We start from the raw sequence: 26,622 nt of genomic DNA, 5'->3' as shown, positions 1-26,622 counted from the left end.
AGCGGAGGGGAAGGTCGGCGGGTGCTGTGAATGCACGGATGACCATTTGAAGATCATCAGTTACAGGTAAGCAACCTGTTTATCTTCTTCGTGGTCTCTGTGCTTCGCACCCTTGGGAGAGTAGCAAGCTCTCACCTCCCTGGTGGCAGGTGATGGCAGCTACTCAGTCGCACATCGTTTGGAGAACAGCTCATCCCACTGAATCACAGCTCCTGGCTCAAATGTCTAAGGCATAGTGCTTGATGAATGTGGTAGGTGTCACCCAAGTCACAGCTCTGCAGATCTCCTGCAAGGGGGTACCCCTGAGGAAGGCGGTGGAAGTGGCCAATTCCCTTGTGGAATGTGCCCTGACCGGGCCTGGAAGCAGATGTTTAGCCAGGAGGTGACATAACTTAATCATCTCCGCTATCCATTTCGACAATTATTGAGTCAAGATCCCGAGCCCCTTTTTATGTTCCACGCAGGAAACGAAAAGGTGAATATCCCTATGCAATGCTTTGGTTCTGTCCAAGTAGAACAAGAGAGCTCTCCTAACATCTAGTAGATGGAGTCACCTCTCTGAATCGGACTTCGGGTCAAGAAAGAAGGTAGGTAAGGAGACTTCCGCTTGAAGGTGAAAATCTGAGATGATTTTTGGGAGAAATTTGATGTCAGGGAGTAATGATACTCCTTCCCCATGGAAATGGAGATAAGGTGGGTCGCACCTAAGTGCCCGCAGCTCACCCACTCATTTGGCAGAGGTAATGGCCACCAGAAAGGCTGTTTTCCAGGATAGCAGCTGAAGGTTGCACGTGGCCATAGGTTCAAAGGGTCATTGAGTTAAACCATGGAGAATTAGGAGTAGGTCCCACGCAGGGGTGGGTTCCTTCACTGGGGGGTAGAGACGGAGCAGGCCCTTCAAAAAGCGTTTAGTGTCTGGGTGGGTGAACACAGAGGAGCCATCTGTGCGATTGTGGTAGGCTAAGATGGCGGCAAGGTAGATCCACAAAGATGAATGACTCATGCCCCTATCCACCAGAGTGAGCAGGTAATTAAAGATGAGAAAAAGGCCTGCTGTTGCCAGGGAGGCCCCGTGGTCCCGGGCAAAGGACTCAAACGTCACCCACTTGTAGGTGTAGGACCTCCTCGTGGACTGTTTTCTACTATTTATCATGACATCCCTCACCCTTTGGGAGAAAGAGCCTAGGTGATCCTCCACACCGTCAGTTTTAGATGGGGAACATCGTGATGGACGACTTTCCCCCAGTGAGAGAGAAGGAGGTACGGAACAGGGGGGAAATAATGAATCTCCCCCTGGGATAGATGGAGAAGGAACCAGGATTGACATGGAGTGATGAGGATGCACTCTGGCCTCTCCCTCAGGATCTTGTTGGCAACCCTGGTGACGCGTGGAATTGGGGGAAACATGAATAGAAAACTGTCCAACCAAGGGATGAGTAGGCCGTCTGCCAACGACAGCAAGTCTATGCCCCCCCCCCCGGCAACAGAAATTCGGGCATTTCCCAGTGTGCCTCATTGTGAAGACATCTATGGTCGGGTATCACCACCTGTCGAATACTGGGTGGTGCAGGTGAGTCCAATCATTTCCCATTCGTGCAACTTGGCACTGCCCCTGCTCAGGTGGTCTGCTTGAGTGTTCTGCTCCCCTGGCAGGTGTGTAGCTATCAGGAGGCATAGTCTTTTGGATACTGTCCTCCCCTGATGGTCCTCGCTCCTGTCTCCTGAACTTTATACATGTGGTCCAGCTGTCATGAGGATATAGGGGTAGATACGGGTTTGTCCCATGGTTGTTTTGCAGCTTGAAGCATGACTGTGGTCATGGGAAGGGCTACAGCCGCTGATGTGTCAAGCTGCACAGTGTCAAAGACCATATTGGTCACATCTGGACATGAGTGGACAATGGAGAGACCTAATATGTGTGCCTTCCTTTTTACAAGTTCTCCATACGATTTCAAATCTTCGGATGGAGAAATGGGTAAGTCTTTGGCAGAATGAGTAGGAGGCAATGGCTCCAACTCTGGAGTGTGATGCACTGAGTCATCATCATCAGAGTCCCTTCCTCGGGCACTATGGTCGGTGTCCAAAATTTCCAATTCAGTCTGCAGGGGAGTTACTGATGACTTGGGTTTGATGTATGTTGATGCCGATGGTCCTATTGGTATCAACAGGGTTTGCTCTGTCAGATTCGGCCCTGGCTTCTGTCAGTGTCATAGTGCCGATATCGGAGCATCGACTGGTTTCTTCGATGTCGCTCGGTGGGGTGAACTGGAGTGATAAGAAAATGCGGAACGTTGATCCCAGTGTGATGGTCCTCACATCTGGAGCCACAGAAAGGGGGGAGGATAGGCACCATATAAGAATTGGAGTTGCCTCTGATCCCATGGCAACATTGGCGGTACTTGCCACTGAGGTGGTTGAGCATCGTGGATGGCACCTGGCTCTCACAAGCACCTTGCGATCGATGGCGATGGGTGCCAGTGGTGGGGAGCGGGTGCCAGTGGTGGAGAGCTGTTTCTGCTCATTGAGCCCAATGAGGAAGAGCAGTGACAGCTTCTCTGAGTGAGATCAATCTCATCAACCTCAGTCTCAGAAACGCTGAGAGATTGTGACGCAATGTGGTGGGGTTTCAATACCCGGGAGTTCTCCCGATCCGTCTGTTGTTGAGTCAGTGCCGATTGGATGGAGATCGGGTCCAGTGATCATGACACAGCCTCCGCATCTGTATGGTGATGCATTGCGTCCTGTGTAGGGCTTGTAGCTCGGTGCGGCTGGCTAGGGTGTGTCTCTTTGCCCTTGTCCAGCACATGGACCTTCTTTTTGTGCTTCTTCGCAGGAGAATCCGAGGAGGACTTTACGGTCAAGCCCAACCTTTTCGATGTCAACACCCTGAGATCAGGAAGGGTCGACGTCGATGGCTTCAATGGAGTAGAGTGTCGAGCCAGTCACAGCAACTGGTTGGTCGATCCCTTGGCCAGTACAGACTTAGTAGCCATTGTAGGTGGGGCCAGGGCCGATTCCAAGAGTGCGGCTTGCAAGCGAGCGGCTGTTTTTCTTGGTCTGCTTTGAGAACTTAGCACAGTGGGAGCAAGTGTCTGTCCTGTGAGCCTCACCTAGGAGCAGCAAGCACAGGGAGTAGCCATTGGTTGGAGCTAGTTTGCTCCCACAGTGGGAACACCGTTTGAAGAACCCCCGCATAGACTAAATAGTAAGTTCTTTCTTTTTATTTTTTATTTTTTGTAGGGAGAAGAACTGAGCTGAAGAAAGGGAGAAATTCACCAAATAGAGCAATGAAGAAACATCCTATTCACGTGGTGGTCAGAAGAGAACTGGCGGGATATCTCTGCGCCCCACCCTGAGCATGTGTGGTGGAGTTCCTGGGCATGCGCAGGGAAGAAGGCGCAAAAGATCCTCTTTGGAGCTTAGAAGTCACCACTCGGGGTCGGCGCAGGCGCCTGGAGTCCCAAGGGTGTGATGCACAGAGACCACGAAGAAGATTCTAACAACACCTATAACAGAATTTGAAGGTATACTTTAAAATGACACAGGACATATCTCAAAAATCTACAAAATCTTAATTAATTTGGAGAGCTCAAGATCACGCCCTTGTCAAAAGGCTTGGCATGACAACTGTAAACTAGTTTTTACTGACTCACAATGGGAAGTTATATGGCAATAAAAAATGTTCACAACCAATATAATTAATATACTAACACAATCTTTAACCTTTTTACCAGATGGTATTTGACTCCTGTTAAAATACACTATATTGCTCCTAAATTTCAACCTTTGAGTTGGAAACAATGTGGTGAAATTGGTACTTTATACACTGTTGGTGGAATTGTGATCATCTTAGAAAATTTTGGCAAAAGATTATAGCTCACAGAAAATGCATCACAGGATATGCAATTCCTGAAAAACCTGAGCTCATTTTGCTAAATTACTGGAAAGATCGATCTATCCTGGCCATTTGCAGAGATGTGAAGGCAGGATACAAATAAATTGTGTAAACAAAACCCATAATTACAGATGGCTGCACATTCTGAGGTAAGACCTTTTTTCATCCAACTTGAAGTGAGGATGAAGGAAGAAAGCAGGGGCTCCTGGTTTTCGAGGAAAATCACCCTTATGGCCGTCTTCCCCTGGCCTGACAAAGGCCTTCTGGGAGGAACAAAACTCCTGCCTGGGAGGGAGATTTCCAGGAGGACTACACAAGTCATTCTGGTGGTCCTATGGAAAACCTTCTGAAAGGGCAGGATTTGCTGTGCAAATGGCCTGAGGTGTTTCAGTGACAGCTACTACTGCAATGTCCCTGAGGGCCTGAGGACAGTGACTGATGGTGCCTCAAGGAATCAGAGGGGGCTGGGACTTGGACCAGGCTGAGGGCAGAGGGAAGGGCAGGTAACTGGCCCTTGGGGCCACAGTTTTAGCACCGGCACTTCCGGAACCCCCCACTGCTTAGGAATCACAGGTCCTTCTGGCAGCACCCACTGGTGAAAGTGATGACTGGGGGCGGGTGTGTGTGTGGCAGACTGACTGGAGGGCATCTGCCTATCCACAAGCCAGATCTGTTTACCTAGGAGTTCAGAAATGGCCTTTAATGTCCAGCCAGAATGCCACAACCAGGGTACTGGTTCACAGAGACTTCTGTGCTCTTACTACTAGGTTGAAAAATCCATGGGCCACTAGAGGGAGATAAGAACTACTTTCACCACCTTCGTGTTGAGGTCAGCCGATACGAGGAAAGCTCTCTACAACCGGTCTGAGGTGCTACTTCTACCAAGAGACCATAGGGCTGATGCCTGCTCATCGGCTACACACAGTCACTTCACCGGAACCCCCAGGTTAGGAGGCCCATCATGCCGTCTTGTACTGCTGCCCTTGATAGCCAAGCGAAAAACACCCCTGAAACTCAGAGCAGATGCAGGGACAACCTCTGCTGCCCCTTTACCAAGTGGGGCTGGTCCCTACAGTTATGCGGATCTTAGGATATACACAGAAGCCAAGCGATTACTTGCTGTTTCCCAGCTCAGCATTTCAGCCTACCCTGACTCTGATGCTAGACCGGGGCAAGTGCCACAAAAGGAAACGGGGGGGAGGGGGGGTTGCTTCTTCTTTTTTTTAAGGGAAGAGATTCTTTTTCTGCAAAAAGGGACATTTAAGTTGTTAGAGTCAATCTTTTATCCTGCTGCCCTCTTCTCTTGAGAAAGAAAAGGAGCAGAGTTGCAAATTCAGGGCTTGCATCTATCCAACTGACCATGGAGATTTCTACAAAACTAGTTAACTCCAATAACATAATCTCAAACCTCTGTAGCAGTAACGGAGAAATACTAAAAAGATGTAGAGACTTCCATACCCAAGTCCATCTTTGTGGGTTGTTTTATCCTATTAAGTTTATAGGGTTCTTTCTCTTTAGGCGATATGATTCCACTGGCTACCAGCCCGCCTGAAACAAAACAGAAGTTATAGAATCACTTGTGCATAATCAGCTCTAAAAAATTGTTAATGAAGGCAAGCAGAACAACGTGGCATTAGAGCAGCAACATGACCAAGAGCAGACCAAGCATTTTGGGCCCTGTGGCTTGGAGGGCAGAAGCTGTTCTACTGGCTGGCAAACCAACGAAAGGTGATTAGAGACACTGCAGAGCAGACTTCAGAACCTGCTCCTTCGTGAGAAATACAGTCTTGTCCAGAACAAGCTGAATCCTCAATTCTTTTATCAGATGGTTATCAGATGTTTGATTGTGCTTCAGTTTACTGGTCCACATCCAATCTACTGCCGCCTTCAAACACTCTGGGTGGAAACCATGTTTGCCAATTATTTCACAGCCCTACAGATACTCCTACAGCTTAAAAGCAGAACTATTAATGGTAGCCTAAGAACTGGGCTAGATATTAAAGCAATATGGTAAGTGAACTGACACACACACACAAAACACGCAGACATGCAAACAAAACTTGCCTGATGGAAAAACTCTCGTTGCTGTGGTTGAACAGTAATGCAGAAGCACACAGCCCTGAGATCAACCAAAGAAAGCCGCATTCCCTTCAATAATGAAAGTTACAACCTACTCATGGTGACTCCATCCACAGGGTTTTCAAAGCAAGAAACGTTCAGAGGTGCCTTGCCATTGCCTTCCTCTGCAGAGTAACACATGTCTCTCTTGGTGGTCTCCCATCCACGTACTAACTGTGGACAACCCTGCTTAGCTTCCAAGCTCTGATGAGATCAGGCTACTGGCACCCTTCAAATCCAAAGTGGACTAGGCAGCAACCTTTTTCAGGGCTACAAATAACAGGCATATAACCCCTTCACCACTTATGAAAATGGCACGAGTTCTATAGCATCCTTCAATAGAGACAAGGAAAGGCTATCAAAACATGGTTGGATAGCTATGAATTCAGCTGAGGGAAGGACAGTGAATAGGGGAGTGCATTCGGTTTATCCTAGCCAACTCTCCCCCCCAAAAAAAACTTTCCAGTATTTTTCAGGTATTTTCTCAGCCAGACATCAAGTGGGCTGCTGATTCAGCTATCCAAAAATGGCCACACCGAAAAATCCCAAAAATACTTGGGATTTTTCGGGTCCAGTGGATAGCAGGCACTTAAACGAACTGTCCCTTTAAATGCCTGCCTTCTCCAAACAATATGACTCCATGGCTAGTAAATCATACCTTCGGAGCTCACTGGTTGAAGAGTCGCATAGCTTGGAGAAAGCAGGCAGTTAAAGGGACAGTTCCTTTAAGTGCCTTTTGCTTTCTCCATTGGAAACAATAGAGGATGGGGGCACCTTCTTCTGGGGCCGACAGAATTGGGTCCCCAGGTCCAATCCTTTGGAAACTTGGAGGGGGATTTGAGGACAGTCTTCAGCAGCTATGCTGCAAATTTGGTGCCTCTACCACAAAAACCACCCTCCCAAACCCCAGATACCCCCAGATCAATTCTCTGTATAGGATATAATAGACCCCCCCCCCAAAATTGCCAATCCCGATTATTTCCCAGGTTCAATATACCCGAACCCAAAAAATGCTGATTTTTTCCCTTGCACATCCCTAGCAGTGAACTCCATGGTACAACCTGTCCATATAATGGTGACAACCTACTTGTCTTGAGTAGCACAGTCCCAATCCTCAAAGGTGCCATCTAAGCATGGGGTGACACGGAGGCAGAATAGGGAAGACCAGCGACTCAGTAATGCCCTTCCTTGTGCCTACAAGTCCCCCTTCTGCTACTTTGAGAGAAGAGTGCTCCAGCCAGGACTACTCAGCTCTGCTCTCCTCAGTGTTTGGGGCAAGTGAATCAGACTTATCCCGGATCACCAAGTTGTTCTTTAGATATGTTGTTGAAGGCTTTCACAGCCGGAGTTCATTAGTTGCTGTAGATTTTCTGGGTTGTGTGGCCATGGTCTTGGCATTGTAGAACCTGACGTTTCGCCAGTAGCTATGACTGGCATCCTCAGAGGTATAACACAGAAAGATGGAGTACTCTCTGGGTCAAGGTGAGAAGAAAAATGGTAGGCAGGTAATTCTTCTTCTTCTTCAGGTAATTTCTATCTACTCCAGAAGGTGGGGTGGGGCTGAGTCATTGTAGGAGTTCCCCAGGCTATGAACATGCTAATGGAGAAGCTTTCCTGAGGAGGTTCTTTTGTATATAGATTGTTTCCTGAGGAGGGTTTCTCCTCCATATACAAAAGAACCTCCTCAGGAAAGCTCCTCCATTAGCTTTTTTCAATGCCCAGTACTCTCCTGGAGAGAGAGTTCTGGCAAGGGACATTTGCTGGCAGAAGGAGAGGGGGTGGTGACCCACCCAGCTGTGCTATAGCCTTGTCCCGAGGCAGAATGTTTTCGGAGCCCAGACGAGATGCAAGTCACGCCGAGCGCAAGAGGGGGTCTAGTCGAACCGAGCGGAATCCAAGAAGAGAGAAGGCTCAACAGGAGGAGGCTTAACGAAATTAAGTATAATATAAAACAATTTATTTCCTACCCTAGTTGATCTCTCGAGGGATTTGTGCAGAGGAAATCTGAGTGAGAGTGAAGTGTGTGAGGTGGAAATGCCGAAGGGAAAGGAGAGGAAAAGAAAGAGGGTTGGGGCTTCCCCGAAGTGGCTACAGAAAAGCAAAACAAGGAAAGTTTCAGGAAGAGTGTCTGAATACAGAAAAGGTCCTGCCGCTGAGTGTCCATATGGATCTAGAGCCGCTGACCGGGACAAGCGGCAGAGATCGAGCATTTTGAACGTGTTCTGAGCTAGGTTGTATGACCAACAATGAACAGTGAGTCGGGTTAAAGCGAATACGAGAATTTTTTTTAAAAAAGCTACGCCCTGGGAATGGCGAGAAAAATGAGCGGGGGAGGGGCCCCTCCCATGCACATGAACTAAATAATGAAATACTAAGGGGGGAGCAGAAAAAAAAGCGTTGAAATCTGTTTTAAGAGACTTACCAGAGCACGGATAAGCGTATGGGCGAATTTCAGAGACTTCAGCAAGTTGAGCGCTGGGCTCATTTGTTCCCCGACGAGGAGCAACAAGTGGATTTCATTGCTTCCCGCTTGCGGGGTGCGGTGACTACCTGGTATGTGGGCCTCTACGACCTGGAGGTTGTGGAATTGGGAATCAACCCCTCCGTGGTCTCAGGACTGGACGCTGACGTGGTCCAGTTGGCCGACCCATTAGTCTTTACCCAAATGGATTGGTCCCCGATGAAAGAGCCCTGTAGATTTGAGACTGTACCGTTACACATGGGGGCCGGGGATCATTGGGAAGAACGGACTTTTATTGTGTCCCCGGGGGCTAGATTTCCCCTGGTGTTGGGAAACCCGTGGCTCCATGGGCATGATCCCTATATTCTGTGGGGTGACAGGATTATCAACTTAATCTCCCCCAAGTGCCAGAGCCATGTGTGGAACACGAGGTGGGGGATGGCTCCTGACAGTACCCAAGTGCGGGCGTGTTTAGCTACTGAGGACCTCGCTAAAATTCCTCTGGAGTATAAAGATTTAGTCCGGGTTTTCCCCATGCTATTAATCAAAGATCTCTTAGCCGAAGTAGCTAAGGGAAAGATTTTCTCCAAACTTGATTTAAGGGACGCTTACTTTCATGTGCGCATATGAGAGGGGGACGAATTCATAACAGTACAGATTTAAACATAATAAAGCCGTCCAAAGATTATATAGAGATACATGATATATTAACAAGATTATATTGCACACCAGTCAAACTGTACTGTTTCTTTATCCCTTAATGGTATACTCTACGTGAAAGGTGCAATCACATGACCAGTTTAACTAATTATAAAGCTCCAACTTTTTAAAGTTTACCCACACTGCTTTTTACTTATGAATGCTGTGGCAACACAATCAAAGAAGGAAATTTTTGGACCACAAGTAACTAGTTTATTATTATTGTTGTTTGATATACTGATTTTCATTTTTTCTCCTTAGGTTTATAATCACTGGGCTAGTGATTGCACTTTAAAGGTCTTATGGGCATATTTACCTTGTGCCTGGTGATTTTACTTTTGAAGTAAGTTTATGGTCTATATTTATAGATTGGCTATATAGATTTCAATTTTTTGTAAAATATGTGTGTTTAATCTTTTATTTTTTTACAGCAATTTACTTTATGGTCCTCATTGAATCTATACTTTGTATATATTTCTGATTGTGTTTATGTGAAAATAATTATTAACCATCTTGCCACATATGTATGACCTCTGAGGAAGGCCTATTTGGCCGAAACGTGTACGGTCAACTTTATAAGCCCTTGATATTGTTATATTTTATATGCATTGGTTGTAAATGGGCCTCTATATATGTTTTAAAATTTGTTATTATTATTAATAAACACATGTACCTCTTTTTATCTTTTATGGAAAGGTTTTAATATTGGCCCTCCTTTTCTCTTTCCACATGGAGACATTGGTTGGAAGGGGCGAGGGTGCCATTTGAGGTATGGACGGATCACAAAAATCTAGAACTCCTCCGCACCCCCCGAAATCTAAATGCTAAACAACTTCAGTGGGCTGATTTCTTCTCTAAGTTCCAATTTACCCTACACCATTTCCCGGGCAAGTCGAACTTTCTGGCGGATGCCTTGTCCCGCCTCCTGCAGCACGAAAGCTGGCGGGAGGAGGTCCTAGGTTCAGTGTCCACGCCTTCTCAATTGGGCGTAGTGACGATGTGGGGCCAAGCTAAACGGGCCCTCCTTCTCCCCCCCCCCCCTGGGGATGGGAAACCAAGTTTGCCTCCGCTTTTTCGGAGGCTGATAAACGGGAGGTGGAGGTGGCGGGGGACTTGGTGCAAGAGAAAAATGGTTGCTGGTTTAAAGATGGAAAACTGTTTGTTCCAAGACTGTTGAGGGGGGAAGTAATGGGCCTGGTCTATGGATTTAAACTGGCTGGCCACACAAGCTTTGTAAAATCACTGCACCTACTACAACGCCAATTCTGGTGGCCAAACGTGCACAAGGATTTATCTCTATGTTCACTCCTGCCAAACCTACATCATGTACAAACCCCGGAAAGGGAAACCCCCTGGATTATTGAAACCATTACCAACCCCAAATAGACCATGGGAGGTGATTTCCATGGATTTCATCACAGACTTACCTCCTAGCAAAAACATGACAATAATCTGGGTGGTTGTGGATTTATTCTCCGAACAAGCCCATTTCATTCCATTCCCCAGTTTGCCGACAGCACGGACGTTGGTTAAAGCATTCCTCAAACATGTTTTCAGACTACACACTTTGCCTAACAAAATAATAACGGACAGGGACTCCCAATTTATTTCGAGATTCTGGCGGGAACTCATGGGGATAGAACGGGGGCTGAGCAGTGGTTACCACCCAGAGACTGATGGGCAGTCGGAACGTGTTTATCAAACACTTGAACAATACTTACGGACAATTCAGGGCTCTTTTTGTAGCAGGAACTCCTTTGCATATTAGGCGACACCCCCCTAATGTAGCCAATCCTCCAAGAGCTTACAGTAGCCCTTGTAAGAAGAGCTCTGTAAGCTCTTGGAGGATCGGCTACACTAGGGGTGTGTCACCTAATATGCAAAGGAGCTCCTGCTACAAAAAGAGCCCTGCAAGTTACGGTGTTTCACAAACTATCAACAAGACGATTGGGTGGAATTACTGATTTTAGCTGAATTTTGTTATAATAATGCTCACCACTCATCTACAGGGGTATCACCATTCAAAGCAGCTCTCGGCTACGACAGCCCCCCGATTCCCTTTCTAACCACAAACCCCAGAAAAGGGGGGGAGGCATCTGACTGGTGTAAAGCATTAAGGGATTCGTGACCAAAGATATGTGAGACGATGGACATTGCCAAGGGAGCTTACAAGCACCAGGCTGACAAGAAACGGGTGGAGGGTTGGGTTCTGAAGCCTGGAGATCAGGTATATGTATCCACAAAGAACCCACCTCACAGGGTATCTGTTGTGGGGAGGGGAAGGGAAAGGAGTTTGTAAGCCGCTCTGAGACACCTTTGGGTAGTGAAGGGCGGGGTATAAATCCAATCTCTTCTACTTCTACGACTCTCTCAGTCCTGTCGGAAATTGGCATGGAAATACAGTGGTGCTTTTAAAGTGGTACAGTTGATTAATGAAGTAACTGTTGAATTGGACTTGCCTAAGAACCTAAAACATGTCCATCCAATTTTCCATTTCAGCTTATTGAAAACCAGTCCAGAAACTAATCAATGGCGCCCGGAACTGGCAATGCCCCCCCCCCCCCCCCCCTGGGGGGGGGGGAAGAAAATTACGAAATCTCAGACATTCTGGACTCTAAAATGAAACGTGGACGACTGTATTATCTGGTGGAATGGGTGCATTGGGGTCCCCAACATCGGGAATGGGTGGAGGGGAAGGATGTTCGGGCCCTTACCTTTTGCGGAGATTCCACGGCCATTACCGGGAGGTCTCTCGGCCGCTCCGGGAGGAGGTTGATGTGGTTTTGAGGGGGCAGGATGTCAGCTAGCTGCCATGTTTCATTCATATATGTCCTTTCCTGACTGTGGCGCCACGGCGCATGCTTGCTCGCTTGCTGTAAACAGCGATAGGGAGGTGCTCCTGAGACCGTGAGAACTGGCAATGCCAGACTGGGTTATCAGACTAACCTTGAGGAAGAGGGAGGGCTTGCGTTCCACCATTGGTGTGAATCTTTCTGCTCTCATGAGGCACGGAGACTCTCCCGTTTATTATGTAACCTCCCGCCGGGAGAATTCCCCCGCGCACGCGCTTGGATTTCATTTGCTTAGCCATTTGCAGCATCATGCTATATGAAGGGATGCATCCGCCCCATTGTCATTCCTAACAATATGCCTGTGGATCATGTCAACAGACCTGCAGTCTAATAAAGTATAGCGATTCCCTGGAAATGTGTTTGAAGATTTACTTGCTGTTGAACCTGACAGTTTGCCCCGATGCCAACTGGCAGTTCACCCCTAAGTCTTTGGTTTGGGCCATAATCTCATCTCCATGGACCCCTGCATGTCTGGACAGGTTGTCTTACCCCATAACCAAACCCTCTATTCGCTATCAATCACCTCTACTTTCTTAGTTCTGTATTGCTTGCTCGTTTTGAATGCTTAGTGTGTTTGTCATTAGGGAAATTCTCCAATAAAAATTAATTTACTCTTCAAATTTGGAGTCTTCCTACTGTACCGGACCTTGGTATACAAGTGGTGTGCGAATTCTGTAACCCTCTGACCTCTCCTTCCGCATAGCTAATTTCCCTCAACAACTAGGCAGGCCATTGGTGGTAACACTCTTGCCCACAGATTTCACTGGGTGCCCTCAAGAGTTCTAGTATTATGGGAGTGGGGAAAGAGCTCCCTCTTTCCATTTTTCCACCCCACGTGTAACTTTATAAACGTCTACTATGTCCCTCAGTCATCTTTTTTCCATACTGAAAATTTCCACTCTTCAGCCTTTCCTCATAGAAAACAAACTCCAAACCTTTATTTATCTTGGTTGCCCTCCTTTGTACTTTACCAGTTCTGCAGTGTCTTTTTTGAGATATGGTGATCAGAACTATACATAGTAATCCAAGTATAAGTCTCCCTTATATATAAAAGCCGAATGGTGGTGGCACTTCTCTAGAACACTCCACACGCTCCGGAATTGGTTGGCGCCCTGGTGTGTGTCACTCAGAATCTGTCTCTATCCACTGGCTGCATTGCTTGGGTCTCGCCTCCAACATTCTAAACAGTTTGCTGTTCCTCCCCCCCCATAGCCAGTCAGAACACAGAGGTTATTTGCATATGCAGCCTCATTGGCCTTTCCCTTGGAACACAGAAGTCATTTGCATATGCGACTTGATTGGCTTTTGCTTCTAACATTCTTAACAGTTTGCTCTTCTGAGGTAAAATGTGTCCAATCTCCAGGTGAGGGCTGGAGATCACTCAGAATTACAACTGCTTTCCAGATGGCAGAGATCAGTTCCTCTGGCGAAAATGGTGGGCTCTGTATCCTTATATGCTGCTGAGGTGGCCCCCGTATGACAGCCAATGTGATGTAGCAGTCAGGGCTTCAGAGCACGGGAAAGACTGCAGGTGTGTGTGGGGTGGAAAGCTGAAGAGTGAGGGGGAAATAAAGGTAGGTTGATGACTGGCTGGGAAGGAGATAGGGTTGCCAACTCCAAATGGGAAATTCCTGGAGAGATTGAGAGGGATGGAGCCTGGAGAGGGTGAGGTTTCAGGAGGCATGGGACCTCGGACAGGTACAAAGCCATAGACTCCACCCTCCAAACCAACCATTCCCTTCTGGGGAACCATCATTGCCAATCTCCAGGTGAGGGCTGGAGATCACTCAAAATTACAACTCTTCTTTAGGTAGCAGAGATCAGTTCCTCTGGAGAAAATGGTGGATTGTCCATTTATTCCTTGGGTCCTACTCTGCAATTTTTAATCCGTACAAGGACCCATCCTTATGTCCAATGACAGTGTCAAACCTTGCTTCGCATTGCTTGCTTAGGTTGCAATAGTTATTGGGGGGAGGGATTTCCTGGGGGGAGGGGTGAGTGGATGAATGGGAACCTTTGCTTTTAGAAGCCATAACTTTCCTCGCAAGATGTACCTCCTCTCTCTCTTTCCCGGGGGGGGGGGGGGGGCTGTCCTTGATGTGCTTTTTGGTACCAGCCTTTTGCAGTAAATAACCCAAGCATGTATTTTCCCACTTGGCTGAGATGGCAACACCAGGCGTGGTGTGTGTGTGTGTTACGTGTGTCTGGGGGTAGGAAGGGGCTTTGTTTGAATTACCTATATTAAGCTTATGCCCGCCAAAAGTCTTTGGTTCTAACACAACTGATGTTCTGGATCATGCATACATCTCAACAAACATATCACTGCCAAAAGAGAGTGTTGCTAAGAGTACCTGACCAGGGATATGACAGACTGCTAACCTTTCTCTTTGGTGAAGTACCTTGTCAAAAGCATGTTTCTTAACCTGTTCAGATAACGCCAAAAAGTTGGTGAGACAGGACTTCCCTTTGCAGAAACCATGCTGATTTTCCCTTAGCAGGCTTTGCTCCTCAATGCCCTTAACTGAATTTTTACCAAGAGTTTCTAGTACTACCCTAGCATCAATCTCACGTACTACTGATACGTAATTCCCTGGATCCCCTTTGCACTTCTGTTTAAAAATCAGAGTGACATTTGCTGTTTTCTATTCCTCCGGCATGGATGCCAATTTTAGTGAGAAGTCACATATGCTGGCTAATAGATGAACAATTCTACATCTGAGTTCCTTATGAACTCTGGAGTGTATGCCATCTGGACCTGCAGACTCATTCACTTTTTACTTGGCTGATAGTCATAAAACTTCATCTCTCATCAACTCAGTTTGACCCAGTGCATCAGACACAGCTCAAGAGGGTGCTTCTATTAGGGAACAGGAGGACTATACTCTGTTCTGTGCTTCCCTGTGTTTTTACTGCATTTCTTTCTACCGTTGTAATCCACATTCTGCATTATGACATGTCATTCCTTAGACAGTTTTTGTTTGTTTTCTAATTCTGCACATTTAATCCTATTACACTGTTTATTGGATGTTTTATGATGTCTGATTGAATTGTTTTTTGTACTTTGTAATCCTCTTTGAGTCTCAGTGAGAAAAGTGGACTATAAATGAAGTAAGTATCAGAGTTGTTAGAGACTATAATCAGTACCTCTCTACAGACCCACTTTATAGAAATTTTAACTGGGTACTCTTAACGTGTTTTGCGGGTACCAGGTTATAATCTAGTATCAGTTTGTTTTCACTTAAACCAATCACTTTACTTATCTGTTTGAACCTCGGAGCTCTCTCATCACCTATTATCTGTAACTGCTAATTCTGTTTCAGACATACATTGAGGTTTTATAATGCAATTACCACTTCTATACCTCCTTTTCCCACACACAGTGAATTTGCACTTGAAAGACTCATGACTGAATTAACCCTCCACCTTAACTTATCCCCCATAACCTGCCCCATGAAAAGGATTCTCAGTTGGATCTCCATGCATATCTAAAGTGAGCAGTGACTCACAAAAGTACCTACTGAAATAAATGTTGTTAGTCTTTAAGGTGCCTCTGGACTGTTAGCACACTCTTTTTCCCAGAGTGTAAGCTGCACTGCACTGAATTTGACACACCTGGGAAAAACAGATGCTTCAACTATGCCACACTGGAATGCATTATCCAATACCTGAAGATTTCCTCTTGTACATCACACGCTCCCCACGCCAGTACTCTAAAGGTTTAAGCCGCAGTCGTTTGCTTTGACGATGATGGGTTGTGTTCTCAGGTGGCCTTACTAAGAAATAAATAAAATGGATCTACATAAGTTAAGACCTTGGTAGGGGTGTGCAAAAGACAAACCACAGTATTTGTTGGGTTCAGGTATATTGGAACCGAAAAATATCGGTATTTTCCAATATTCCCAAATCTCAATGCCGGTATGGTATTCAAATTCAGGAATTCTTCAGAATCCCCAAAAAAATTCAGCTACATTATACCCTTCGGGATTTTGGGGGCTTGCCATTTTGGATAGCTGAAAAAATGCTGAAATAAATATCTGACTAAAAGAATATCTGGAAAATACCGATAAGGCATTTTTCGGATATTTTTCCGGCTCAGATTTAGCAAACGCACACCCCTAGTCCTTGGTGGTGGATGAAAGTGCCATGAAGTCACGGTTGACTTATGGCCACCCCGTAGGGTTTCCAAGGCCAGAGACGTCCAGAGGTGGCTTTGCCCACGGCCTGCCTCAGCCTCACAACCCTGGGTTTCCTGGGTGGCCTCCCACCCAAGTACTAACCAGGGCCGACCTTGCTTAGCTTCAAGATCTGATGAGATTGGATCAGCCTGGGCTATCCAGATCAGGGCAGTTAAGTCCTTACAACAGCAGAAAAGAGAGACAGATGGCCATGTGTACAGGCCATTTCTCAGCCACACACTTCACAACTCAAGGCTGCACATTTGGGAACCCAACAAATGTCAGTCCTAGAATTTTTTCCCCACTTCAGTCATAGAACTGAACCAATTCATCACAAAACACTTTTCTAAAGGCCCACTTCTGGAAGCCAAATCTAAATCTTCACTATGGTGTGGCATGAGAGCTAGATGAGAAGTTATAGTCATGTCCATTACCGCTCCATCTAGAGGGTGCTGCACCCAACTGTGTGTCATGCAGACAACCACAAGCACGGCAGCACTTTAAACCACGGCTTGCCTGCTGTGCATCTGCAGGTTTTACCACAGTCGAGGTTTTAAGCTGCGGTTAGTGGTGAGGTTAATTCTGAGTAATTGTTTCCATCTGAACTCTCTTCAAACCTGAGAGTGAATCCCTGAAGGAACTGTTAGGAGAGCAAGGAAGCCCTCTGAAAATCTTACCTCTCCTAAAATGTTGTTTGGAGTTCAAAACGTGCCAGCATTTGGGATGAAACAAACCTTTTACCCTGTTCTCCTTGAATTCATAGAATTCCCACAAGCCCAGTTATTGACACCGATTACAGGCTCATAACTATTAATAGTGACTCAGGGTAGAAAGGACAACACAGCAATAAAACCTTACCGACTTTATCCTTTAATGAATCTGAAGGCAGTAAGTCCTCCTCCAGGGCTACAGATGGCTCTAATAAAATAACACAGATTTTAGATGCTTCTAGGGATAACTCCTTCTAAGATAGATGAAACCAGGTGTATCCATTCAAACTGCACATAAAGCAACCTAAAAATGCTAAAGCTTTACAGATCAGCAATCAAAACCAGAAATGGAAACACAATTGACAAGGAAGTATATTTCACGGGGGGAGTAAAATGAATTTTTATAGCCAAATTTGCTGGCCTTTTCCGTCAAAAGCATATTTAATAGAGTTTGTTGGGGAGTGTCAAAGGGGTTGTAAGTCTTACACCATTAAGTCCTTGTGCAAATCCAAGGGACCTCCTCCTCCTACTGAATGTGCCTGTTTTGCTGCCACACATCATGAGTCCAGTGTTTTCTATAAGCTTTTTAGGATGAACCCCAAGATCTCTTTCCATGATGGCTGCAACCATATTTCAACCCTACTTATCTAACATAAAGTTAGGATTTGCTGACCCGATTACACTAAATATAGCCCATCAGACTTTCCATCCAGTCACTTGATGCAGGGAGAACTTTTCCCACTTCTTCATGACTTGTTCATATTAACCTCTGTACACTTCCTGTTGTGACTGTGGTGCCACCTTGGTGGGCTTTATGAGGGCAGAAAGGTGGGGTATAAATTTTGTAAACTAGAAGTAAATACTTGGCTATCTCAATTTTTACCTCAGATTCATATCACTGACCTAAAACAGATTTTGTGGGATCTCCCCTTCTCTCTCTCTCGCTCTCTCTCACACTCACTCTCTCTCTCTCACTCACTCTGTTTACATCTACTCACTGATAGTCCCTATATTTGTTCCCTATACTACTCATCTTTTAAATATTTCTCAGGCCAGTCAGGGCTGAACTCACTGGAAGCAGTTGGAGAGAATTTGTCAAACACTGTTTTTAAAATCTAGGTATGCGGCATCAGATTACCTCTATTCACATGCAAAACATTAGAGAATTCTTTGGTTGATTTAGTGCTATACAAGTTGGGGAACTATCAGGATTTGGGTGGAAGGGTAATCTAATTATCTGTCCCACTAGTCCCCCCCAAACCCCTCCCAAGACGCTACTGGGCCAGCCCCCCCCTTCCCCTGTCATTCCACTCCAGTGCACTTACCCACCAACCCTCCTTCACCCCCCCCTTCCCAGTCCCCTTGCCAACCATCCACCCAATCTGTCTGTCCCTCCATTACTCGCCCTTCAGTCACACATCCACCCTCTCTCTCGCGCACCCGATTTTTAAAAACCCTTCTCAATACCCCGGCCACTCTCCCCACCCACTACTCTCTCTCCTCCCTCACATCCCCTGCAGTTTTTATTTCACCAGCCCTTTTCCCACCCCAATTCCCTTCCAGCAGTAGGTATCATTTGAGTGGCTAAAGAAACCCCGAATGCCACCAGAATGCTTCCTGCTGCAATGTCTGCAGTTATGCTGCTATTCTTTTTAGGTCTTAACTTTAGAATATGTCTGAGGGTTTTGCTTTTTTTCCTTTGCAAACCTGGGAGCTCCCTCAGGTATACAAATGTCTACTCTTGCCCCGAGCCACCTCATCCTGTGTAAAATATTCCAAACACTGGAAAGCCTCCAGTCTCAACTTATCAGATTTGATTGTCAGAGGCAAAAGAACAAGTATTCTGTATGAAGAACTAATACCTTATGGGGTGTTTTTACATTTTTATATAAAAGATATGTGGGCATCAATTATTTATTCATAAAAACATGAAAATTGTCAGGATACTTTTCTGAATGAGACTGGAGCCTAAGACACCTTGAAAAATTTGAAGATGAAGCATGCCTTTCTTCCCAAAATTGGGGGTTGGCCTCAAAATCTACTTCTGCACAACACAGAAAATCGAGTTTTGCAGCCATTAGCCAAGACTTACTGATTGCTAGCCAAAACTAAAAATGGTAAATTTTGCAGCTAAGCAAAAAAGGAGTATGAACTAGAACATGGGGCTCTGTCTGGACATTCATTTGCCTCTTCTGGCTTTAATCTCGCGGGGGGGGGGGGGGGGGGAGAGCAGAGGCTATTTCCAGGAACGTGCATTAGGCTTGCTTCATTTACCAGTGTATAAGATAGATACATCAGTAATCTCTTTCCACATGTACATATAGTAAACAGAGACTGGCCTTACCTAAAAATTTATCTCCCATGTTGCCTCTAATCATAATTTCACGTTCAAATGACACTTTATCGTTTTGGTTGTAGACGGGACCACTTAAAAAAAAAGAGGCCCTTGTTTAGAGGAGATGAGATCACAGAACACAGCAACAAGCAACACATTTATATCCTTTTAAGTGAACGCTGCTCACCAGAGATAAATCTAGAACAAACGGAAAGGGACTCTAGTACACAGTGCAGCTATTCCTTTGACACAAAACACACACTTCTGTATCAAGAGCTCTCCCTGCAAAACTTCCAAGAAAGAGAATCCTTTGTGTCAGCCTTCCAATGCAGCATGTTCTATAGCTGAACAGCTGTGATGCCCAGCAAATATTACTCGTAAGTATTTTGCTCAAACATCGCTCTCTACTAAGTCCATTACCCCTCATCTCATTGCCTGGCAGGCAACGGGAACTATGGCTGCATGCAATTAATAGGACACCATTAACAAGTAGAGATTGACCCCAGGGAAGGGTGCAAGGTGTGGGATACGAGATAAAGGAAAATTTCATCAAATTTGTATAACAGCTGTTACATATTTTCAGTCTTAATTCTTTGTTTCCAGTTCTGTTTCTTTGTATAATTATTACGGTTAGTATCACTTAGTTGCTGACATATTCTGTTTCCTGATAAGAGTCTAATTATAGTTCAAACTGGAGTTTCCCACCCATATATTTTTTGTCCCATAATATATTAAAACTCAATAAAAATGAAACAAAAGAAAAGAAATTGATCCCAGGGAATCTAGACCTTGTTCCCCCCACCCACCCCACCCCGTTAGCAACTTGGCCCCTGATTTGTGGTCACCTGTACCTCGTCCAGACCCAATCAATTAAGGACTCGGACTGAAGACGGTCGGCACTCACTTTTTCCTCACCATGAAGCTAAGTCCGAGTGAACAGTGTAAAATGAATGCTAAATAGCTATTTAGGTGTAATATATATGCCTTACAAAGGAACAGCCTGGAAACTACTTTGGTATGGCGCCTCGGGAAAAGACTTCCTTAAACGAGGCACTGTATCAGTGTTGGGACACCATATCTTTTCACACATCTTTTAACAGAGCCATAGGAGTTAGCACAAGCACCAGCCTCCCGCACTTGAAACTAAAGGTGCGTCACCTGCAAAAGCTCTGCCTGCTGAGACAACAGGATTTTTGCTGATTCCCACTGCAGACAGCAATGTCACATTAAACAGTACGGCTGGGGGTGCCCTGGAACTGGGGCAGCACTCCCAGGGCACACAGTGGATTGCAGTCCACGCACAACAGACCATGGTCACAAGCGTTAAGGAATTCAGGTGCAGGGGCTTTAAGCCCAGTTGGGAAATCAAGCATGAGCTGCAGTTCTCACCTGCTGATGCAAACTGGTTCCACATCCTAGGTCAGGAACGTGCCCGGATTCACATCAGCCTCATACTGAAGTTCCAGTTAAAAGAACAAGTGGGTTTGCAACAGCTCTGTTATTACTCATTTCTCAACACTTCATATTGATCAATAAGCTATGCTTTCTAGACTGGGGTATTGTACCCAGAAACACAGGGTTTTTTTGGTAGATGATACCGCCAGATTTCTGGAGCAACCGGGGGAAACTGCACGGCATATAAATCACCTAGTGCTCAGGTTGTTCAACTATGATGCAACAGGGCATCTCAAAACAAGATCAAATGAGCACCATTTCCAGAAACTTGCTTTTAGATCTCAAGCTGCCTGCACCCCCCCCCCCCCCACAACCCCTTCCCTGGGAGTTTCCCAGCCAACAGAACTCAATGATCACAGCAAAAACCACAAGCACAAAAAAAAAACCCAGCTCTACCACCAAGTATACTGAAAAACAAGGTGCGGAAAGACTCCTCGGGGGAATAAAGCCAATCCCAATAACATCTCTCATCCCAAAGAAGAAAAGGAGACATTGGATTTATACCCCACCCCTCACTAACCAAAGGAGTCTCAGAGCAGCTTACAAACTCCTTTCCCTTTCCCTCCACACAACAGACACCCCCTGTGAGGTAGGCGGGGCTGAGAGAGCTCTTTCGAGGACAGCTTTTTTTCAAGAACAGCTGTGCCAGAACTACGGCTTGCCCAAGGTGCAGGTGCAAGTGGAGGAGTGGGGAATCAAACCCGGTTCTCCCAGATTAGAGTCCACGCACTTACCACTACACCAAAGTGCAGGCCCTTCAGTGCATTTCTAGACAGAGAGAACTTGTTAGCTGACAGACTTAGATGAAAAATTCCACAAGCAGTAAGGAAACTTACCTGAGATCATTTATATTTATGGCTCGTACAAAAGAACACCTAAGAGAGATTAAACAGTTGTTAAACTCACTACAATCAGGTAAGCCCTCACAGTCAGTACACACAAATGACCCGCGGCCATTGCGGAGGTCTGATGCAGAAGGTCTCTGCTGACGCAGTGAGGCCCGGCCGCCACTGGAGATGGTAGGCCTTGAATTTGGTGCACTGCAATGGTGTCGCTCATGGCTGACTACCATGAAAGAAGGCCAGCTGTTTACCCTCTAGCAAGATCTGAGAGGAGCCCTGTCTCCTAGTTCTCTGACTACTCCTCTGAGTGAGAGGAGACCTCCCTCCCCAAACAGTACCAAGCTGAGCTTCTGCAGTAGGAAGATTCATCTCTGAGAAACAGCTGGAATTCAGGAGGAAGGGAACAATTCCAGAGGCAGAGCTGGATTAGTCCACTGAAACAAAACATAATCTATTATGCTGCAAGGCGCCATAACATCTACAGTGGCACAAGCTCTCAGGCGAAGGGAGCTCTAGTACATGAAAGCTTACAGCACATCAATCTGTCAGACTTGGCGTCAAAAGAATACTCCACAGGTTTCATTTTCACATCTGAGGACCAGCGATTGAAGAACTAACAACACTGGTCTAAGGAAAAAGGAGGACTGTGGGGAACTCACTGCAGCCCAGCCTTCCAAAACAAAAGGCAGGAACCAGGGAGAAACTGGGGGGGGGGGTGCCCCCCAGTAAAGGAAACCAAGACACACAAAGAACCTTCAGAAGGTATTTCAAAGAGTTGCTTTGTCTGAGGAGGTTTGAACATGCAAGTCTCACGCAGCCCTGAAGCCAGAGGATTCAGATAGACCAAGTGTCTGACTTCTTGCTTGGAGACAGAGACGGCAGCACATTTGTCAGGTCTCCTGTTTCTAGTAAGGACCCACATCCAAGGGGAGGGGTCCAGTGATCAAACAGTCATAGATCGTTTCCACTTTCTAGGGCGAGGGGACCCATGTGAATGTGGGTCAGCCATGTGGGTCAGGGGCTGCAGTGCGGAGCAGGACACAAAACCCTCTTCCCTGCCTTAGCAGTGGAGGAGGTACGGGAGGGCAGTCTGGTCTTCCTCCTGGCTCCACACGGCAACCGCTGACCAGCATGATCCATGTGGTTCTCCAGTTCCCAGGAGTCCACTTTTCTGGGCAAAGGAAAAGAGAAAGTTCTATGATCCCTGTATCTACAAGTTGCTGGATTCAAGCCATTTTCTACTGCAACAAAAAATGGTGAACAGTGCACGAAGACAAATCACTATATCATCAAAAAGGACAAACACACTTACTTTTCTGACAGTGTCCTGCTCTTTTGCTGTTCTGCGGATGGAAATGCTTTTCCTGCCTCACAGGGCCCATCTTGGGTTAATGCTCCGCCACACTCATCTTCAGGACTTACTAAAAACGTTTGACTGACATGAGCACTTCTCTTCCCCAAAGGAGATAATCTATCCCCAGGTGGCATTTCAGCCTGTCTGACGCACAGTTCTTTGGGTTCGCTTTCAGTGCTCTCCTCCAAAACCAGCACTCTGCGTTTCACCCTCATATCTCTGGCAGACCTTTTAATATTCTTCCTTTGCCTTTGTGCCTGCTTTTTCGGATGCAAAGTTTTGGGACACTTTTGCTTCTTGACTTGTTTACTGGTGGATGACTGTAGGGCTGCAGCTGCAATGGATTGTGGCTTCTTTGAAAGACTGTTGTCCTCTTCCACAACTGGAACATGATCCCCACAGCGCACGTTATCCACACTATGCTCTTTGGTTGCCTTGTCACATTCAAGCAGTGGAGAAGTTAAACTCCTCTCCTTGGGTAGGTTGTTCTTTGGGGGTTGCAAAAGCCAAGAGGTGGAGGGGCCCCCAAATGATTCTGCTATCAAAAACTCATCCTCCGATTCTGAACCTCCTGTGTTCCAAGGAAGGGGAGATGGCGGTGCCTGAGACTTCGAACTCCTAAGGGACAAAAAGAAAAGACAGCTCCACATTTTTATTTTAAGAGAGGCCATCGTTGGGAATCAACTCAACTATTTCCAAAAAGCAACCTGGAAAAAACCAAAAACCTAAAAATGTCCATATTGCTTAGGTTGCTGCAATCTTCTCTAAAGGCGTTTGACTTCAGCTAATCAACACCCTGTGCTTCCGTCATGCATCAGCCACTGTACCTGGCTGTCAAGAGGAGAGCTGGCATTAATAAGAGTTAATGACTACTGGTATCTTCTTCTGGTTTATGAAGCTGTGATACGCCATTAAAGGCAGCTGTTGCTGTCACTGACACACAGCCTCATTGTGTGTGTTTTAGCAAAGGTTTTCCTGACTCCGGGGACTCCTTCTGGAGCTGCCGGAGAGGCGACTTTCCTAATCGGGAGTTAGGACACCACCTGTAAAAATGGCTGCAATGACTAATTAATAAAGTTTTGTCAGAAACTGAATCTGAATTTGATTTTCTAAACCATTTCAAAAAAGTATTGCTAAGTCTTTAAATTATTTAAAAGTTTTAATTTTTAAAACATTTAATTTCACTTATACCCAGCCATTCTCCCCAATGGAGACCTGGAGCAGTTTGCATCATTTCTCTTCTCCATTTTATCCTCACATCAACCCTGTGAGGTTGGTGAGGCTGCGAGTGTGTGACTGGCCCAAGGCCACCCAGCAAGCTTCCATGGCAGAGTGGGGATTCAAACCTGGGTCTCCCAGACGCTAGAATGATACCTGCACTACATCACGCTGGCCATTTATTTCTAATATAAGGTATCTTTAACTCCAAGGATACAAATAAGTATGGCACTGCATAGCAAACCATTTCAAGACTGAAGGTCTGCAACGTGGTACACACCAGAGAGCTCAGTATTTTTCTGTATCACTGTCCTCTTTGAATATCTGTATGACAGCAGCTTGAGAAACAGCAACTACAAGAGCACACAATATTCCAAACACAAAGGAATGACGATACTGGACATTTTGTTTTCAATACTTTTCTTGTAATCCCTAGCAAAGAATTCTCCCTTTTTACTGCGGCTACACTTTGTAGCCCACATTTTCCTTGAGCAATGCCTCATGACCAAGATTTCACTCCTGGTCAATCGCCACTTGGTCCTGAGTAATGTGGAGTTGCCTGCACAACTGGCCCCTTCACTGTTCCTATCGTGCCCAAATCCAGATCAAATATGAACAAAGTAAATAGAGCTGGCCGTAGTACAGCTCCTCAAGGAATCCCACTGACTACCTCCCTCCACTGTGAAACTGTACAGTTATTCCTACTCCCTGCTTCCCGTCATCTGATCAGTTTCTAATCCATGTGGGACCGTCTCCTCTTCCTGCTGGTTTACTAAGGAGCCTTTGGGGAGGGACTCGGTAGAAAACTTTTTAGAAGTCCAAGTACCTACTGTCTACCAGACTACCTTTGTCCACATATTTGTGAACCCTTTCGCAGAACTAAAAATGGCTGGCGACGAAGGATTACTTGGCACTGAATCTGAAAAATGAGCTCTGACTCGAGAGACAGCTCGTGCTGGAATGAGTGTTGGTCTTCACAGTGCGGCAGTACTTCCGTTCTGTTTGGCTGCTTCTTTACAGAGGACATGCTGATCCTTCCTCAGGGTGCTCTTCAGCTGGTACTTTCCCAAGTTACTAAGAAAGGATGCTAGAGTAACGGGCGGGTCGTTTCCTGGATCGCTCTTCCTCTAGCGCCACTGCACTTTCTGTCACCCAGACTTCTGGAAGGCAGGCTGATCCACATGACCAATTGGATATTTGCATAAGAGAATCAACAGTTTTGCATCTGAGTTCCTCACGAAGCCCTGGGCATCTAACTTATTTATTTCATTTATAGCCCACCTTTCTCGCCGAGGCTCAAAATGGGTCCAAGGATTACACGAGTTTCATTCTAAACAATATTTTAAAGTCACGTGGGATTCATACTGACTGCAAGCTCATCCAGTTATATACCACCTTGCAACTGTTTGGTCACACAGACAACTCCATAAGTCCTAAGAACAAATATGTTCCTTTAATGCCCCCCTTCACAATGCCTAAAACAGTGGTCACTACTCACTCCTACTGCCCAAACCAAAAACTTACAGGAAGTCTACAAGCTTCAGTTTACATAAGTTAATTATTTTTAAAAGATTCTTTGTTAAAATAGGGCTGATACCATGAGGCACTTCTGGCACCATTTTGGCACGGGTGCTTCTGTAAAAGGAAATAAAATAAGATCTCTCTAACAACAAACTGCAGCTTTTGATTACAAAAAACCAGGTTGCTTACCTGTAACTGATGATCTTTGAGTGGTCATCTGTGCATTCACACCTCTGGGCTATAGTGCGCCTGCGCTGACCTCGACTGGTTCCTTTTGAAAGCGAAAGGGATTTTCACACCCCCTCCCCAGTCACACACTGGCCCCACTGCGCATGACCAAGGGAGGGGCATGACAATCCCGCCAGTTCCTTCTGACCACTACCATCAGTCTCAGAGTAATAAAAAGGAAAGGACAGAGAGCAGAGGGAAAGGAGGGCGGGTGGTGTGAATGCACAGATGACCACTCGAAGATCATCAGTTACAGGTATGCAACCTGTTTATCTTCGAGTGGTCTCTGTCCATCATACCTCTGGGAGATTAGCAAGCAAGAACAGGCCTACCTGGAGGAGGGAGCTGAAGGTCCTAGACTTGCGCCACCTGCAACACTGCCCGTCCCACCACAGAACGTTGATGAAGACGCACATCCAGGGTGTAATGCTTCACTAACGTGTGGTAGGTAGCCCAGGTTGCTGTTTGACAGATGTCAGTGAGCGACGACCCTCTCAGGAAGGCTGTGGACGTGGCCACTGCCCGGGTGGAATGCGCTCAGAGCAGGCCCGTAAGTGGCCGTTTGATCAGTACGTAGCAGAGTTTGATGGTTTCCACAATCCACCTGGATAGACACTGCGAAGAGAGCTTCTTCCCCAGCACAGGTGTGCTATAGGAGACAAACAAGGCTGGTGACTGACGGAATGACCTTGTCCTATCAAGGTAGAAGAGTATGGCTCTCTTGACGTCTAGAGTATGAAGACGGTGTTCCTCGGAAGA

At 46.1% G+C, this 26,622-nt stretch overlaps 1 protein-coding gene across 1 annotated transcript in view; it reads right to left on the bottom strand.

The window, feature by feature from the left end:
* Nucleotides 1-26,622, bottom strand: part of CENPC (centromere protein C) — a 49,242-nt gene that overhangs the window by 10,618 nt on the left and 12,002 nt on the right. Inside the window, exons 5-10 of the mRNA XM_015417176.1 lie at nt 22,855-23,514; nt 21,537-21,575; nt 19,255-19,337; nt 17,059-17,118; nt 15,691-15,798; nt 5,354-5,443 (exon numbers count right to left, since the gene is read on the bottom strand). Coding sequence (XP_015272662.1) covers nt 5,354-5,443; nt 15,691-15,798; nt 17,059-17,118; nt 19,255-19,337; nt 21,537-21,575; nt 22,855-23,514 — 1,040 coding nt within the window. The remainder of the gene's footprint in view (nt 1-5,353; nt 5,444-15,690; nt 15,799-17,058; nt 17,119-19,254; nt 19,338-21,536; nt 21,576-22,854; nt 23,515-26,622) is intronic.

The sequence above is a fragment of the Gekko japonicus genome, unplaced genomic scaffold (genome assembly GCF_001447785.1).
Source record: "Gekko japonicus isolate JY-2015 unplaced genomic scaffold, Gekko_japonicus_V1.1 scaffold1314, whole genome shotgun sequence".
Taxonomy (NCBI): domain Eukaryota; kingdom Metazoa; phylum Chordata; class Lepidosauria; order Squamata; family Gekkonidae; genus Gekko; species Gekko japonicus.
This window is presented reverse-complemented; position numbering and strand designations above follow the sequence as displayed.